Below are 19,883 nucleotides of genomic sequence, written 5' to 3' on the forward strand. Positions count from 1 at the left end.
AGAAGCCTCACCATGACCTCCACATCTCGTATGTCTGAGCCATCCAAAGTATCGATGTCATGGACAATTCATCGAACGCCGTTGCTCAGGATAGTCGCTGTCAAAGACGCTTGCTGTTCGAGATAGTGGTCGATAATATCCAGACTGCTGTTCCAGTGCGTAGCGACATCGGTGATTAACTTATGCTCTGGAATCTCCAGTAGTATCTGTTTGGCTACGAGCGCAGCTGTGGCTGTGGAGCTTCAGTGAATGAAGGCAGTATTGCACCTCACTCTGCCCAACAAACGGCTCACATGGAGCACACTCAAACCCGCTTGGCTGGCTAAGTTCAAAGTGTGGGCAAAACAGCTGACATGGGGGGGCTAGCCCAGCCTCTCTGACAGCAACATCCATATTCCTCCCGTTGTCCATGACCACAGCAATTCCATGGTTGGCATTTTGAAGCTCCCATGCACTCATAGCTGATTTAAAAACTTCAGCAATATTAGCCCCAGTGTGTGTTTTGAACAGAGGGCAAGTTTGGAGAACAAAATTAACCATCTCCCACTTGCTGGTTATCAAACAAGCTGTGACCATAAGATATTAATTCTGGGTAGTGTGGTGGTCCAGCTGTCGGTTGTAATTGATATGCTATCTGCTTTTCTGAGGGTCTCAACTACCTTTTAGATATTGTTTCCCTGTAATGCATTGGCATGACTGTCTGGCTAATGTGAGGGTGTGATGGGAGGGTGTAAAATCATGAACCCAGCAGGTATAACACCGCCGGATCCATTTCAGGAGCTGGTTGACACTCTTCGCCATGCACTTACCCCTCCGGTTAACCCAGCTGCACCACAGATCACAACCAGCACTCTCTCCGCTTCTTTTGCACCGGTCTATTCTGCCTGTCCTGTGGTCAATCCTGTGCCATACTCCGGATCGGAGGGCTGCAGCAGTTTTCTTCTCCAATTTTTGCTCACCCTAGTGATGCAGCTGCATCACTTTCCCACAGAGCAGGCTAAAATTTAATTAATTATATCTCTGCTTGCATGAAGAGTGTTGCAGTGGGCTCAATCTCTCTAGGAACAAAACAGTCCAGTCACTCAGTCGCTGGAGAGCTTTATTAAACACTTCAAAGATGTTTTTGGACACCCTGTGGGAGATTCGGAGATCCAAACAACTTTATAATCTCATTTATAATTAATGAGTATGCTTTCAAATTTCGTACTCTAGCTACTTCCAGTGAATCGAATGATCCGCTCTTCTCACCAGCTACCGTCAGGGACTGGAACCGAGGCTGTGGCTGCATCTCTCCTCTTATGAAGATTCAATGGGTCTAGAGCGTTTCATCCAACTTTTCCATCTGCATGGCCAACAGCATGAAAGCCTGCCTGAACGAACTACCTGTCCTGCAGCGATTATGCTTGTGTTGCAGTGAATCATCTCGCCATGTCCCATTCTTCCCCCACTTTAACATTCCTAATGTCAGTTATTCACCATTATTAACCAGTGTGACGCTTGCTGCCCCTGGTATGTCACTTACAGTATTCCCTCTCCTCGACACAGGGTCAGCTGGCAACTTAATCTCCGGCACGCTCTGCTGCCAGCTCCTGCTCCAAGAGAGACCCTGTGGATCCAACTTCAAGATTCACTCCATAATCGCCAAACCTCTGGGCAGAGGAGTTATCCGTCACTGTGTTGGTCCTGTCAAACTTCAAATCAGATGTTTGCATTATGAAGAAATCGTGGACAATATTTTATCTGACCTGTTAGTCATGGTCTTACCATAATTAAAATGTTACATTTTCATGATCGCAGTTTATTTATTTATTATCTTGAGATAAAAGCCATTGTCCCTTTCACAAGAAAAATGTTTTGAAGATGTGTGTGTGTGTGTGTGTGTGTGTGTGTGTGTGTGTGTGTGTGTGTGTGTGTGTGTGTGTGTGTGTGTGTGTGTTATACACTGGCAGCCAACGATTTAGAATAACAGATTTTGTTCTTATGGAAAGAAATTGGTACTTTTTATTCACCAAAGTGGCATTCAACTGATCACAATGTACTATAGTCTTAAAAAAAAAAAGACTATACAAAAAAAGAAGAAAAAATTTCAGAACTTTCTTAAACTACTTCAAAGATTTCTCATAAAAATCCTCCATGTTCAGCAATGACAGCTTTGCAGATCCTTGGCATTCTAGCTGTCAGTTTGTCCAGATATTCAGGTGACATTTCACCCCACACTTCCTGCAGCTCTTGCTATAGATGTGACTGTCTTGTCTGGCACTTCTCACACACTTTATAGTCTAGCTGATCCCACAAAACCTCAATGGGGTTCAGATCCATAACACTCTTTTCCAGTTATCTGTTTCTGTTTCTTTGCCCACTCTAACCTTTTCATTTTTTTCTGTTTCAAAAGTGTTTTTATCTTTGCAATTCTTCCCATAAGTCCTCCAGAGTCTTCTCTTTATTGTAGAATTCAATGAAGCGTCTATTTCTCAAACTAGAGACTCTGATGTAGTTATCCTCCTTTTCTTTTTTGTACATCTGGCCTTCCACATCTCTTTCTATCCTTGTTAGTGCCATTTGTCCTTTTTCTTTGAAGACTGTAGTTACACTTTTGAGTGAAATCTTCAGTTTTTTAGGCTTTGTGTAACCTTCATTCCTCAAAACAATGATTGACTGAGTTTCTAAAGAAGTTTCTTTTTTGCCATTTCTGTCCTACTATTGACCTTTAGACATGTTAGTCTATTGCATACTGTGAAAACTCAAAAACAAAGACAATGTTAAGCTTCATTTAATGAACCAAATATCTTTCAACTGTGTTTGATATAATGGCAAGTGATTTTCTAGTACCAAATTAGCATTTATCATGATTCCTCAAGGATAAGGTGTTGGAGTGATGCTGCTGTCTAGATTTGATCAAATTACATCAGTAATGTCCTGACTATAATTTGTGATCAGTTGAATGCCACTTTGGTGAATTAAAATACCAATTTCTTTCTGAAACCGCAAAATCTGTTCATTATTCCAAACTTTTGGCCGTGTGTTTTATTTTACAATTTTTTTTACAAATTAACATATAGCGGCAGACCAATGTTGCACAAAAGGTACTATAGAAATTTGCTAGTGCGCCGGTTCTTAACATTTTTGCAAGTGCGAAATGCAAGTCAATCATGTTTGATTGATGAAGGTTAATATAATACAAAACAAATTCAATGTTTCTGACTACTCTTTGAATGGATGGTTGGGCTTGGATAGAGAATGCGAGGCTGTCCAGTTGTGGCCAAGTAGGGCTGAGGAAAAGATGCAAACTATCTTCAACCATGAGTCTGGTTCTTGTACTTGTTCTTCAGGCACACCAGCTCTGGAAAAACCAGCCTCACAGAGATAAGTTAATACGAATGGGAGACATTTTCAGTGCCATGTCACTCAGTTCTTGGTATTCTGTGTGCACAGATATCCAAATATCCACCAGAGGCTTCTCTGTGAACCTATGCTTCAGGGCTATTTCTGTTGCCATGTCAACCATTGACTCTTCCAATTAAATTAGCATTACTGTCAGTGATGTCACTGCAAAGGGGTTTCTAATCAACTCTTGTTACAGACACCACTTGATTTTTACAGAATTGCATTTAATTTAGGTGAGCCCCAATAACCAGCCACAAGTTGGCTTTTGACATGGTGCTCTCTTTCAGAAAATCGTCCAGTAAGGGGAAAGCATCAACTAAAAGAAAGATCTGCACCTCCTCTCGGAGCTCAGATTCGACTGGGAACTTTTCCTCTGGAAAGCCACCATACTTCACTATAAAACAGCAGCTGCTGGTGTTCCGCGCTCCTCTCTTGACAGAACTTTGAAAAGTTGCAGTGCTCGTTGCCCTCGTTTTGATCACGTTGACTGTGCGGAAAGCTTCATCCGTCACATATTTTAGATCAGGTGGCATTTTCTTAGCCGCAAGGGCTTGTCTATGTATCATGCAATGTGTCCACACTGCAAGTGGAGCGACGGCCTGTACTTTTGTCACCAATCCACTGTGTTTACCTGTCATTGCCCACACACCATCGGAGCAAATTCCCACACAGTTCTTCCATTCAATGAAATGTTCATGTACAAATGAATCCAATGTGGCAAAAAGTTGCTCACCTGTTGCATGTTTGGGACGAGAGCAACTGAACAAAAAAGCCTCCTTAATTTTTCCTTATTCAACAAATCTGATGTAAACCAATACGTATGCTTCTCTGTCAATATCAGTGCTCTCATCAAGTTGAAGAGAAAAAATTAGCTCGATTTTAATTTTCGTGATTATCCGGTCTTTCGCATCTGTTGCAATTTGCCCAATATGATTAGCCACAGTATAGTTTGACACCGGAATCAATGCTAATTGATCGGCAGCACTTTATCCACACATAACAGAAACAGAGAGCATGTCTCTTTAGCACAGGGTAAGAAAAAAATTTTCACCTAAATAGTGGCTTCCCAGTTTTCGCAATCCAATGAGAGATAATGAATGAGGCGCGAAAAGACCTCTCATTCACCATAAGAGCTTTCTGCATTAGTGATTTCGGACCACGGAGTTCCAGTAATTTTCGCTGGAAAAATTCAAGTGGCTTTGTCTGGAGCGATTTAGTGTTTAGTTTTCAAGTGCCTTTGCATCTTGGAAGGTTTAAAGGGTTAGTTCACCCAAATAATGAAAATTATCCCATAATTTACTCACCCTCAAGCCACCCTAGGTGTATATGACTTTCGACCAAACACAATCGGCATTATATAAAAAAATATCCTGGCTTTTCCAAGCTTTATAATGGGAATGAATGGTAACTTAGATTTTGAAGCCCAAAAAAGCACATCCATCCATCAAAAAAGTAATCCATACGGCCTCAGGGGGTTAATAAAGGCCTTCTGAAGCAAAGCGATGCATTTTTGTACGAAAAATATCCACTTCTTACCGGAGATTACGCTACGCCTACGTCATACAACGGAACTCGACTCTCTTGTGAGCGCTTGGATGGCCGTTACAGGAAGCCAGTGATTATAGTTTATAAAGTTATAAATATGGATCTTTTTATTACAAAAATGCTTCGCTTCACTTCAGAAGGCCTTTATAAATCCCCTGGAGCCGTATGGATAGTATGGATGGATGCACTTTTTTGTGCTTCAAAATCTAAGGTACCATTCACTCCCATTATAAAGCTTGGAAGACCCAGGATATTTTGGTCTGCATGACTTCAAACTCTGATTGTGTTTGGCTGAAAAAAGAAAGTCATATACACCTAGGATGGCTTGAAGCTAAGTAAATTATGGGATAATTCTTTGGGTGAACTAACCCTTTTAAGGCTCTCTTTCACTAACACGTCACCACAAATCAAACACTGTGGTCGAGGATCTACAACTTGCTAAGCCTTCCAATCAGCAGTTAATTTCATGTCACCAGTAGGTGGTGCCATTAGGCGAGCATTTTTATATAATCCTTCAAAATAAAAGCTTTCCCCCGACCCCACTGCAACTGCTTTGTGACTCCCAGGTAAAGATCCACTGTGCTAGAGCAAATTGTAGGTTTAGAAAAAGCCGCAAAGCAGGACATAATATGTAGGTTGCCACAGCTCACTGAATGTCCAAAAATTGAGCATTGTATAGTTGTGTAATATCTTTTTGTTCTTGCTTTCTAGTAAAACATCCTAAAATGAGAAATTTACACAATTAAGCAAAATTGTACAAATATATCTAGACCAATTGTTTTTTTTTTTTTTGTCTTATTCTGTTTTGCTTCACAAATGAATTTCTTGTTTTAAGTATGTTTCAATGATTAGTATTTTATTTTGTACTTCAACCATTCACACAAAGATATTCATTAAGAATCAGAGTTTATAATGTAGAGCAGACCATATGAAGACATATTACGACAGAACTGAAATTGAACAATGATATCTATTGTCCGCCAAGTGAACAGACTTAATGGATCTGTTCTTAACCTTGCATTATAATTGATTGGAAAGGAAGATCACTGGGGAAAGGATAATTCTTCATTACGGTTCTTCGTTGATTAAATTTCAGTAGGATAATTATGCTCCCTGTTCTTAATCAAAGCTTAAATGGATGAATGCATTCAGTGACTTGAATTAACATTCGAGTCAATGATTGATAAACTAGTGGCAGATCTAAATGGAAGATCTGCTTTGGAAACACTTCTATTGCCACCAGTTGCTTTGACTAAAATGTTCTGCAGGTTATTGTAGTAATTTTTTTGGATTTAAGTGGCAACATTCTTGTATAAATCCTGCTTGATTTAAGAAATAATTAAGAAAATGTTTTGCTAACAGAAAAATTAAGCCTAATATAGAACCTTTTAAGATTGTATATGCATTTTTTTTATTGCATAAAATGATTGCTGTGGGGTCTTTTTGTAATTTATTTTCAAATTGTTAGTCAATTAAAATATTTCTCAGTGTTCACCATAATATCCATTTCTTGTTCTAACAGGGAAGTCAATGGTGACCGTATTCTGAACACACCACCATAACATGACATTTTAGAGAGCTCTTTGGGCAATCTAATAATAGTGAGGCAGACACACTGTGGGTTAAATCCTGAGATTGTTTGCTTCTAGGGCTGGGCGATATGGCCAAAAATATTATAATTTGATATCTACATTTATCACAATATACATTCACATTTACAAATTGCAAATTATTTGGAATTTCCAAGTTGCCTAAAAAGTCATAGTCTATGCAAAACTGCATTGGGGCCCAAAGACGGCCATAGCAGTGACGTCTGAGGGATCTTCTACCAAAATATTTAAATATTTTAGAGTTTCTCAATCAAGTGCAATTGGATATGAATGTTTAAAGATCATCTGTTTGTTTTGAAGCATAATGACCGCATATAATTTTCGGGTCAGGGCATAAATTAAACTTGTTCGATGCTAGGGAAAAATATTCAAGAATACAGCGTAGAAAGATCAGGCGTACACAGCACTCTTGTTTTGTTGCACTGCTCACCAGAGACGATGAGAGGGCGCAACCGTCATGATCTTTTGCACAAATCACCATATGGTCTGGACCCTGGATTGATTCCACCCAGACCGCGGTGACTGGCGTAGCCCAATCGTTAGCTAGGCAGTTTGCGTTAGCAACTTCATACAGTCTGAGAAAGCCAAACTGCTTGTGTTTTTAGAGACATGCACCAGATCGTAGATGTAGAACACAGGCTAAATATCGAAAATTACTCCAAAGCTTATCATCGATATCGTGTTTTTTTTCCATTGTGATAAATATCGAGATCGTTTAGGTGTTTTAGAACCTTAAATATAAAACTCTGCATTTCTCCACAATCTCTGTTTCTCACATTTAGATGAGATCTGCATGTCACTAACTGCAGTAACCAATGATGGCTTATGAAATGCATCTCTCGATTGATGCTCCACTGATTTTAGTGCCTCTTGAAACTTGCAGTCTTACAATCCAAACTAGAATTAGAATTCATCCATTAACGTTGATTTATATAAGAACTCTTATATATTCTTCTTTTTCAGAGTTGGTTTTAATTTTTTTTCCTTAAGTATGAAGGCATACTTTGATCTTCTGAACAAAGTCATTTGAGCTTTCATTAATGATCTTGAATGGCAGGCGAAGTACATTTTAAATGGGATTGGCATTAAAGGAACCAAATCTAACCACATAATTGAATTATGAAAGTGATAGTCAAAGTCTTTTATCCTTATCGCATAATGAATTTCATGGACTGTAAGAACTCCATTTGAGTAGAGATTTATGCAAATGTGTGGGTTTTCTTGCAAATCTACTTGCCTTCTGAAAGACCCACTGCAATATTAAGAAGTTTTATGGCTTTTGGTCACTGTTTCTTAGCCATGAAGCCATCTAAATGCTAGTGTACTCTCTAAAAGTTGACCAAAGTAACTAAATTTTACAGTATTTCTCTTCCAGGAAAAAATGTCAAATATGAATGACTCATCTTGTTTTTGTCCAATCAAATGACCTCTAAAATGAGATTAACCCCTTCATCACTGTGAATGCCACCTCCCTCTGACTACCGATGGCCAGTAGCTAATTATGATTCGTTGGTTATGTCTTTATTTGCGAACAAACACTCATACCTTATGTCCATTCCCAACCATCAACTGGTCATTGCTAGAATTTGAGCACAACGTTCGTGTATGGTTCAAGTGTGGTTTTGGTGGGCTGTGATGTAATTAAAGGCTATTGGCTATTTAAGAAAATGGAGAAAAGCCCTTGTTTACGGTTTCAAAAGGAAATATGTTAACACGGGAACAAAAATAGAAAGTGTGCCTCAATCTTGTAATGTCTCGGGATTTAGGAATTTAACTATTCCGGTTCAGATTCCTCTTAACAACAGTGGTTCCAGTAAGGATTATTTTAGTACTTTTAAGGAAGAATTATATATTTTAAAAAAAAAGAAATCCCATTTGTATTGCATTTACTGCCCTCGGCATCCTGTTGCCTAATGAATCCGATTTCTGAATGAATACAATTCTTTAGGCATGTTTTCATTGATTAAAAATAAAACGTATACGCATCTTTAACTGCACAATGACCTTTGAACAGCCAGTCAGTAACTGCACAGTCGGAGTCTCAAAGGTCTGCAGTACATTACTTAACGGGCACATTTCTAGAGACAGTTTAGACTATATATGTAGCCAAATGTTAAACATAATGTTTGAGACTTCAACAGTTCTTATTTCATCCCAAATTGGACATTCATAATTGCACATTAGTATAAAATGAATTCAGTAACCGCTTCGACTGATGAATTGGTGTTTTTGATGAACTAAAAAGAGGCAGTTCATACGAGTGTTTGCTTGAGAATCGAACGCACTGGAAGCGAAACATCTTTCGCACTGTACTCTAATTGCCCATGCTGGAACCGTTAATGGTTCTGGACAAGAACTGGTTCTCGGGTCCCAACCCTACTGCTACCAAGGTTAGATTTAGGATTATGGGTAAGGTTAGTGATTTTAGGGTTAGGGTATGGTCTAGAGCAGTGGTTCCCAAACATTTTACAGTGGTGTACCCCTTCAAACATTCAACATCCTTTTGCATAATACCCCCAACGCATAGATAAAATTCATGCAAGAGCTGTCTCATTTGGAAGGCTGCATGCTAGATAGGATGCATCCTTTGAAGGCTGCAGTATACCGAGTGTCCTCCTTTAAACAAGCCTTGTTTAAACAAGACGGCCTTCATAGGACAAACGGAAACGTAACGTAACATGGTTGCTATGACAGCTCGCCACTTGTGATTTTTTTTCCGACATTTCCGTTGAAGCAAAGAATTGTGGGTTGTGACTGCTCATGCATCCTCCAAATACCCATGAAAGAAGGTTGCATTTGAAGTCTGCATTCGAAGTGTCCTACTCGCTTTTCTGAAACGAGACCGCCTCGATGACGTATGCGGCCGACAAATGCGACCTCCGGAGGACGCATCCTTCCAAACGAGGCACAAGCATGGTCATTTGAAAATGTCTGTTTAACACAATTATCTTTGTGTTAAAACAACTCTATATTAAATAATATAAAATTAAAATGTGTACATGATTTGAACATGTTATAGTAATCATGTACATACTGAATAAATGGCTTACCGATTGAGATGGGTATGCTAGATATGATATAACCACATACCATTTTGGTGTTTCTACACTAGAGGGCACACACAATAATTTTTGCCAGTGAGAAATACATGAACTGGGTTTGAATGTTATTTTAATTTATTTTTAATGTTAATGTTTAAAATTAGATTAAATTGAAATGTTATCTCAGAATGTTATTTGCGTACCTCAATTGTCACCTCACGTACCCCCAGGGGTACACGTACCCCAGTTTGGAAAACACTGGTTTAGAGGTAGGTGCAGATTTTCTGTGGGACTCCAAATAAACAATGTCTCGCATGCGACTCTCGTGAGACTTTGCAACAATCAAGGGATGACGGTGCTCATCATTTTATGCAGTGTTGAATATTGCTTTAAGACAACATACATGCAAAACTGTTTAATCTCTCTCTCTCTCTCTCTCTCTCTTTCTTTCTTTCTTTAGTTTGGGGGCTCTGGTTGGTTTGTCTATAGCTGCTGTGGTGTTATTAGCCTTCATCATCACACTATGTGTGCTATGCTACCTGTTTATTGCCACTAAACCCCGGGGTTTGGACAACGGACTGCCTCTACAAGCGGCAGGTAAGGGTTTAAACCAAGAATACACGCACCTAAATAACACCCCTTTGTTTGCTCGCACACAAACCAAATGTCAGGATCGTGTCACCTTTGTCAGTCAGGTTTATTGTGGTGACGGTGTCCTGACACGTATGTTCTATGTCTCCGTGTGAGCACATGTACTCTTCTGTCTAGTCTGTGTCTCATGTTCAGAGCATGGTGTCTGGATGCTGACACTTTGGTCTGCGTGTTTTTTGCGTGCGGTGAAGCACGTTCATCACAACAGAAAGGGTGAAAAGAGGCTTGAGACATACTGGTGGTGCACGCTCTAAAGATGTATTCAATAACTCAAGATGATATCTGATGAATCCGCAAATGAACATGCACAACCCGACTGTCTCCAATGGCAACTAGATTTAAAATATTTGTCACAATTAATTGTTTTTGGTTGCATTTGTGACCATTTTAGTCGCTGTCTGGAGCCCTGTTTTGTCAGCTTCTTAGAAGTGTTATCTTTGTCTCCAATTTGGTTTCATACATTTTTTTTTTTTTTTTTATCTTGATTGCTTTTTCGAAAATAAATGTGGTGTAACCATCAACTAAAAAGTATTATTATAATACTTGATTTGTACTTTGAATACATGAGTATATACAAATGATTAATTTCAATTAATGCATTTGAAAAATTCACATTTTTCAAGGGTTACATGACCTGAATAAAATGAATAATGCCTTTTCATAAAAATGTCAAATAAATATGCTCCGTCTTGAGGGTCGAAAGGTGTCCGCCATGTTTTTTTTTTATGGTCAACATGGCTACCTACATGTTGGTTAAACCACATGACTGATTTGGTGGACAACATTTTTTTTTTGTTTTTAAATGAATCATATGTTAAAACACAATTGTATCACTGCTTGTTTTTTTATGTAACAATAACGAATTATTCTGCACTAGTCATGCCAACATTTCTTTTATCAAGGATTTCAGCTTTTAATGAGACTTTTTTTTTTTTTTTTATTGTCTCTAGACCCCATATGACATTTTTTACTTAAACCCCCAGAATTTTTTTTCAATATGACTTTAAACTCAATGTAAAACCAGGTTTATTATTCAAGTAAAAGATTTGTTTAATTGCATTTATATACGTTTAATTCAATAGATCTGTATTTAAACCTATTTCCCTCTGTTATTGTATTTTATGATGCATTTTGTGAAAAGAATCCACATTATCATCATGAAAAAGGTTTTTCTCTAGATCATTCACTCACTGTCACTCACATTTCTTTCTACTCCTATAACCAGGGATGTAGTGGAGGCTAAACGCACGTAAATGCCGTTTACGCACCTCCCAAAATTCGGAAATAGCGTTTACCCACCTCCAAAGTGGGTTAACCACCTCTAAATTGTGTTTATCCACCTCTAAATAGATAGTTCCTAAGCCATTTTAAATTAAGCTTAGGCTATGTCATTTTAGTTTCATATTGTTCATTATTAGTTTCATAGGTTGTTAAACCTAAGACGAAGTCTTTCATAATGCGCTGCTGGCAGTGTTTCCCATGCGCGTGCATCGATATTGACTACTACCAGCTATATACAGCGTGCTGACCTCAAAAATCCAGCTGTATTCTAACAATAACTTAGCTCTCCTTATTAGCTAGGCTCCTTGCATGCTGGCTAATAAGTAATAACTGACAGTGCTGTGTTGGACAGATTTATGCAGCGGTGTTCCATGACGGAGAGAGAGCGTGCGAGGTACGGGTGAGAGAGAGAGGGACGAGCGACGAGCGAGAGGTAGCCTAGTGCTGCGCGAATGCGCTATGGCTCTCTGCAATCAAATACGATTTTAAATAGGCTTAGTAAAAAATAAAAAATAAATCAAATCAATGTGTGGTTATTTTGTGTTCAAAATGGAACTTATATCGTCTTCTGTTAATTACAGAAACTGAGTTTTCTTAAAATTAAAATATGTGGCACCAGATTCATTCTTCTGTCTTTAATCTGCACTATTTTACTATCTAAACTATTTTGATAATCAATTAGTCGGGTTGAGTCATTTTTTAAGACAAAAGTAAAAAATTCTTTGATTCCAGTTTGTTAAATGTGAATATGTTCTAGTGTCTTCTCTCCTCTGTGACAGTAAACTGAATATCTTTGAGTTGTGGACAAAACGAGACATTTGAGGACGTCATCCTCCTGGGCTTTTGGGAAACACTGATCCACATTGTTCTGACATATTATAGACCAAACAACTAATTGATTAATCGAGAAAATATTCAACAGATTAATCGACTATGAAAATATTCCCAAATCCCTAATCATTATGTACAAGTGCATTGCATTGGAAGCCCTGGATATAAGCCTCCCTCTCTATCTCTCTTAAATATTTTTGTTCTCTCTGTTTTGTCATTTAGTAAACTTTATAGATTTCAACCATATTATTCCTTCTTGGGTCTCTTTAACAAGAACTTAGATTAATGTATGAATTGAATAGTGATTGTGTGACCTATGATGAGGGAACAACCAGTGATACCCTTGGTAGTACCATCAAATGATAGCCTATAGCGATGTCATCAGGATACACATACACCGGTAGGCAGTGGCCCACATTACCGGGTGACCACGTCGTGGTCCACCAGAATTTATTGTTTACCCACCTCTGTTTTTACCACTACACCTCTGCCAATAACCACATTTTAGTTTCTATGAAGGGTGTTTAAACAGTGGTGAAAAGATGTTTACACACACACACACACACACACACAAGTGTTTTATGGGCGAAACCCTGAAAATACAACATGTACGTCTAGTTAAAAACACGTACATGTTTTATTCACTTGTCAAAGCGGTTACCTTATATTCTCCTCTTATCAAAGAAAGACAAACGATTTCCTCTAGTCTAACTGTTCTCTTGGTCATTTTTGAAAGTGCAAAACTTTAGAAAATTTGCATTACTTGTAGTGGCGTAAGTTTCACTAGAAAGGACAAGTCAACCCATCGCTAAACTCCGACATACCTGTTTGCCGTGTTTTTTAGAAAACTGGCGGCTTTTCGTAGTGGAAGGAGAGCTTGCACGCTCAAGGTTACCAGGTTGCATGATTAAAGTGGTTTTATTATGGGGATGCTTTTAGGTATTTCTTGCATCAAGGGGGATGGCATCTCCTTGCATCACACCTAAACTTGATCTCTGGGTGTCACCAGCGTAAGACGTTTCAAGTGCTTCAAAACAGTGAAGTGTTTTGCAAAGCAATTAATCCATTTGATTTCTAGCACTGAAAAGCTTTGTTTTTACCACCACTGCATCAAACAGTATCACACCTATCTCAAAGGAACACTAATTTCACCCAGGGTAACTATAAAATAAACCCATTTCATAACATAAAATGATATAATTAACATTAAACGGAACTAAACCCCCATAACTTATAAATGTTAATAATGCCCCAAACACTCCCCACAACATGCACAGATTTACCTCATTAATTATGCAATGACAACAGCCAATAGCAAGTCCTCAACTATAAACAACAGCATTCCTGGTGAGGATATAATTCAATGTAGTTTTAGCATCTGGTATTCATTTAAATAGGTAAACGTGCCATTTTGCCCTTTGCTGTAAGAAAAGTGAAAGGATGCCGACGTCTGATCGGTCCATGTCAATACTTAACAGCATAGTGGCAGTGGTGGCTCAGCGGATGAGGCTCTGGGTTACTGACCAGAATGTCGGGGGTCCCAGCACAGCCAAGATGCCACTGTTGCGCCCTAAATTTATCTATATATATGCAAAAATTTATGTATAATGTGTGACCAAAATAAAGGCTTCTATTCTATTAATAGAAGCCATTAATCTACAAATGATCAGAACATGAATAAAACAAGCAAGAAATGAATGAAAGTGGTTGAGGGCACGCTGCCATTCTGTGGTGTTTGCAGATGCAAACATGCATAAGGAGATGTTTCGGTATACACAAGTCCAGATGTCTACGTAAGTGGTTATAACGTGCATAATATGACTTACAGCACATGATAGTCATAGAATGACCATTTACTGTTTGCACAATGTTATCAGGCTTATAAAGAAAAATATCAGTGTTCATCATTTTGATGATTCGTCCGGTTCCCGCTTCCTCCTTGCCCATTTGAAACCATTACATTTTGATTTGTTGTTTTAGTAAACTGTAGGGGACATGATGTGGGTGACTTGATTTAATAAAGTTCTTAACCATGATGAAACCATGACGCGAGCACCATCTTGGCTGCACAATCGCGCGTGCGATTTTACCAGTTGTCAGGTCCTGTGCGAAACTGCCTTGTAGTTTCTTGTACATTGGATACGTACCTGTCTTTGTGTTCGTCATGTCAGCTACCTTGGTAATCGAGGCATGCAAACGTAGTTTTAGTCATTTCAGCCGTGATTGTTGGTGAATTTGTCTGTCAATGAGGCAGTTTTTTTTTTCTCTGTGAAGTGACCTAATGACTCGCTGTATACATTATATCTCAAGGTGTAAAATGCATGGGCCACTACTGGGATAGATGGATACATGGAGTGCATTTACAACTTTCCTGATATGTAAACTCTCCCTTTCAATTGACGTAAGATTGATTTGAAGACTGACGACAAACCTTGTTTAATTATTTCTTTGAAATCAGTTTTTCTCACCACATGACCGTGATTACTTCAGCAGAAAAGAAAATTAATGTATTGCATTTTGGCAGAGAAATGTACTGCATTTTGATTAAGAAAGATTTGTAATCTTAGAATAACACGCACGAATAACTGGGAACATACAGAAAATAAATGGGGTCAGTTTTGATTTCTTGTTGACATTAAAGGGGTCATGACATGGGTTTTTTTATTGTATTATTATGTTCCCTTAGGTGCAATTATAGTATTAATATATTTTTTTTTAAGAAAAACTTTTAAAATCTAGTGATTTATGACCTTTTCCCACCCTGTTTCTCATCCTCTGATTCAAACAGTCTGTTTTGGGGGCGTTTTCTATTTAAGACTTCAGTGTTAACGCCCACTGTTATGACTGGCTAACGTCAGTGCCTATGTATCAATTATTGACGCCCCCAGCCAGAACAATATGCAAGTAAACTAAGTAAAAACACTGTGATTATTCATAATGAATGAAATTGCGCTTTAAAAAGTAGTTTAAAGTTTAAAATAGATTACTTACAGTTTGCGTCGTCGTTGTTCCCAGAATAGTCGGCACGGACTTATCTTTGAGCAACAGTTTTCTGGCAAAGCCAGCATCATATTGAGATTTGTTCTCAAAACAGTCATCCTTAAAATGTACAGAACAAACGCTTAAGTTAACACTGCCGTGACTGGGACGTCCGCAAAAAATAAACTGCATCCATTTTTCCCTGACGTCTGGATCTTTCGGCAGCTTATTCAGAGGTTTTGTTTGACCACAGCCAGGAACAGCACATCTGTGTGGCATCGTAATTTTCCTGTGCACAAGTAGTCTCTGTCAGAGCTCGCTGTCCATCGACTGAACACTTGTGAGGCGCACGGCGATACTGAAATGAGCGTAGTTGTCTTGCGCTTAAAGCGTAGTTATCTTGTGCTGGAGGCGGTCACATGCAAACGCTGGTACGTCACTTCTAACCGTCACGTCACTTCTAACCATGAATCCAGAACGAGCTGTATTTTGAGCTTGATTAAATAAATGATTTGTTTAGAATGGGGAGGACATCTTAAAATATTAAACTTGCAGGACGTTTTAATGAAACATAGACCTCTTATATACCAAAAGATCAAGGCAAATTTGGTTTCTCATGTCATGACCCCTTTAATAGGATACTTTGTAAGTGTAGTTATTAGAGTCTTGTTGTCACACTGAGATGAAGCGCTCAGACTACATGAACTGACTGAGAGCAACAGAGTGATGACCGATTGGTTTAATGAGATGATCAGAGGGTTTAGTCACCGATGAAGCAGAACATTAAGCTCTATGTTGAGTGCTAATGTCCTCGAGAGAGCTGAAGGGACATAATTACTGCTGTTAAGATTTGAGCATATGCATGATCGCCTGTTTGATTCTCCCCTCATTAAAATAGTGTCTTTAATGGTAACTACAAAAATGTACAGAGCAAGAGAGAGACAAACGTTTTAAAATTAACACCGTAGGATGGTTGAGTACATTAACAGTAAGTGGGGAGCAATTTGTCACCTACAGTACTAATGATCCGTAATCACCCTTTTAAACCATTAGATGTTTTGTGAATGCTTCCTAGAAGAACCCTGTAGAATTAATCTGATGCTAAAACAGGCACTTTTGACATGCATGTTTTTCTAAAGCACTTTAACAAAAAATTCCCCAGTGAAAAGCCAAAGGCGACAAAGAAAAAATACCTAAGGGGCTGTTCAGACCAAACGCATTCTTGTACTAAAAGCTCGAAAAATAGCTGAAAGTGGCACACCAGTCAATAATGCCCGTCTAGCGCAGTGGTTCCCAAATCTGTTCCCACTAACACTAACCAGTCTGGCCATTCTCCATTGACCTCTAATCAACAAGGCGTATCTGTCCACAGAACTGCCACTCACGCAATGTTTTTTTTGTTTTGGCACCATTCAGAGTAAATTCTAGAGACTGTTGTGTGTGAAAATCCCAGGAGATCAGCAGAAATACTCAAACCAGCCCCATCTGGCACCAACAATCATGCCACCGTCGAAATCACGGTGATAAAATTTTTTTCCCCATTCTGATGGTTGATTTGAACATTAACTAAAGCTCCGGACCTGTATCTGCATGATTTTATGCACTGCTGCCACATGATTGGCTGATTAAATAATCGCATTAATAAGGTGTACATGTGTTCCTAATAAAGTGCTCAGTAGGGGAAAACGGCGTGAGCTGTGAAGCGGTCCTTATTATGGTTCATGGTGGCAGGTTCTCAGGGCATAGGCATCTCAGTATTAATGGGAGGTACAAGATCTTGGTGTAATTCGAACATCAAAAGCCAGTTACCTTCCTGGAGCCACCTCCCAAACCACAGGACCTCCCTCCCTGCCTGGAGCCGCTTCCCATACCTTCGTACCCTGCTCCCTTCCTGGAGAGTCCTCCCTGGCCTTCTGGTCATCCACAGGCACCTCCCTGGCCTCCTGATCGTCCACGGGCTCCTCCTTGGCCTCGTAATCCTCCTCCAGATCCTTCCTTGTCTGCTTGGCCCTGCCCTCCTTTCAATCTGTCATTGGGCACCAGGAGTCCACCTTTGGGGGGAACCCTTTTTGTTGTCTTTCTGCATCAAAGGACAGTTTAAGTTCAAATGTTCCAAGGACTCTTATGTTTAAATGTATTTTGATCTTCCTTGTCAAGCCTGTGTTCCTGATTACTTCCCTCCAACTGTCTCTCGCTTAGTCATTAGTCTTTGTGTGTATATAGCCCTCATGTTTCCCTCAATCTTTGTTGGTTCTTGTTCATATGTCTGTATTTAATGTTACTAGCCAGCATACAGCTGTGGAGTTTGTTACTACCTCCTTCGTATTGTTGTAAACTTTTTATCCTTCTAGAGAGTGGGAAACTCAGAAGGTAAGACCAGGAGACTTGGTTGTATCTTCAAGCAGGATTCTTTATTGAGAAACTCGTGCTGTCAGCAGCTGCCGGGACCAACATCTAACTAAGGGAACTTTACATTGTAATTTATACATGCATTTAGAGGGCAGTGCTTAGCGATAGACACAAAGCACCCAGGTGATAACTTTAAAGCATGCAAATGATGTATACAGGCATAGGAAACCCACCCTAGACTCTAGATTGTTACCTGTCCTAATCCAATCAGCATAACTATTCAGATACAGAGATGCTAATCCAATCAGCCTAACTATTTAGACAACTGGGGCTGGGGCTCCAATAGCCATTAAAAGACAGAGGATGAGATTGTCAGTAGTCTGACTAATTTAATTTACAATAGAGAGAACAGAACTGGAAGGAAATCTCTTGCTGGAATACTCTTTCTAACAGCTGATATATTTATCATTTATACCTTAAATGCTAAATGCAGTCTACTCTACTTTCCCAGTTTATATATATGATTGTGTTTAACATTTTATAAATTTGTAATACAACAATTCCCCTTTGAGAGTTCTAATAACTCTCACAAAATAAAAATTTAGACACTTAAAAGTTCATTCTTGTAACTTGTGATCGTTACAGGCACATAGCACTTGCTCTGTGTTGTTTTTTTCTGTGATTGCATGCTGACACAGAACAAACATGCAATTAGGGTCCGTGAATTTCTTATGGGTAATAATCTTTTCTGGTTGGAACTGTTATTTTCTCGTGAGGTGCTTGAGTCATTTGTTGAATGAAACACTTGATACTGTGGATGCATAAATAGTACACCAGTAGGAAAAAGAACAGCAGAATTGCTATTTCCTTTATCCACAGCCAGGGTTTACCTAGCAAGTTTCCAAACCATGAAGAATTATTTTCAGTCATCTGATGTAAATTTGCTGCAAGATCAAGAATGTCTTGTTGGATTTTGTTCAAGTTCTCTGTTGGATCCATTAAACCGGTGCAGCACTCGGGGCCGATAATGGTGCAGGCTCCCCTTGCGTTGCTAGAATGTAATCCAAGGCCACTCTGTTCTGTAAGATCATTATCTTGTGCTGAGCGAGAGTGTCCTTGATGTTACCAAGGGCCAAAGCCGTATCATTGGCCAATTTCTGTACAGAATTTGATAAGCTTCTGACTTGATCAAGGGCCTGCATGACACCATAAAACGGGATTATTGCTCCAAGAGTTCTCGACCACCATGTTTGTGCACAAGTGAGTCCTGGAATGCAGCCATCTTCTTTGTTTGTGGAAGGTGGTGAATTTTGTAAATGTGTAGAGCTTGGGGTGGAGTGTGTATTTTCTCTGATAGCCGGTAAAACATAAACCAGGGTGCACCTGCCATTGAATCGACTGGGTAGAATATTGTAGACAGAAGTTCCACATAACCAAAAAATGCCAGTCGGTGGAGGAATCATACACCACTGATTTATTGCCAAGAGTTTTGAGTTTTGGAAGGGATGGTGTCCTGTGGAGACACTCTTCTAAGTCTTTGTCCTCTTTTCCTGCTGATGGAGTAATGTCTACATGGGATTTTGTTCTCACTTCGACCACAAAGCTGCAAAGTTCACGAGGAATTTCACCCAAGGGAGTCGAGGCTGGAGCATAATTTTCCATACACCAAGGAAAAGTCATTGGCAAAAGTAGATCTGTCATAATGGGAGGAGCTGAAGTTAGGTTGCAGGATGGTAATCCAGGAATGCAACATGGAGAGGGTGGAGGAATTGTTACATTGTGACATATATCCTTGTTGTATAATCCACTGGTATGATGATCAAAGAAGGTACACGTGTCACATTTGGAGATAGGGTGTGCCACCCATGGGATTCCTGCTCCTACTGAGGGTGCGTGTGGCATGCAAACGTCCTTTCCTGCAAACAAGGCACTTCTTGACCTATTCATCAGCTCTAAGAATATGTTGTTTCTGGAGTCCACACTTTGTGCGATGTCCATGATAGTTAGAAATGTGACAATCTTGATCATGTTGATGGATGACTGAAGATTCCGTATGTGAGTCTCTGTGTTGTGTATTTTATTTTTTTTTATTTTTTTTTTTTTTCGTTCTTCTTGTGATACTGGGCTTGGCAGTGGGTCTAGTTGTTTTCTGGAAGTTGTGGCCTCATACACAGGTGAGGAGGTCGATGCCTATGGGTCTCGGGACAGCCAT

At 39.3% G+C, this 19,883-nt stretch overlaps 1 protein-coding gene across 1 annotated transcript in view; it reads left to right on the forward strand.

Moving 5' to 3' along the window:
• Positions 1–19,883, forward strand: part of LOC127619312 (protein shisa-like-2A) — a 36,683-nt gene that overhangs the window by 5,642 nt on the left and 11,158 nt on the right. The window contains exon 2 of the mRNA XM_052092184.1: positions 10,041–10,177. Coding sequence (XP_051948144.1) covers positions 10,041–10,177 — 137 coding nt within the window. The remainder of the gene's footprint in view (positions 1–10,040; positions 10,178–19,883) is intronic.

This window comes from Xyrauchen texanus, chromosome 25, assembly GCF_025860055.1.
Source record: "Xyrauchen texanus isolate HMW12.3.18 chromosome 25, RBS_HiC_50CHRs, whole genome shotgun sequence".
In the NCBI taxonomy this organism is placed as follows: Eukaryota; Metazoa; Chordata; class Actinopteri; order Cypriniformes; family Catostomidae; genus Xyrauchen; species Xyrauchen texanus.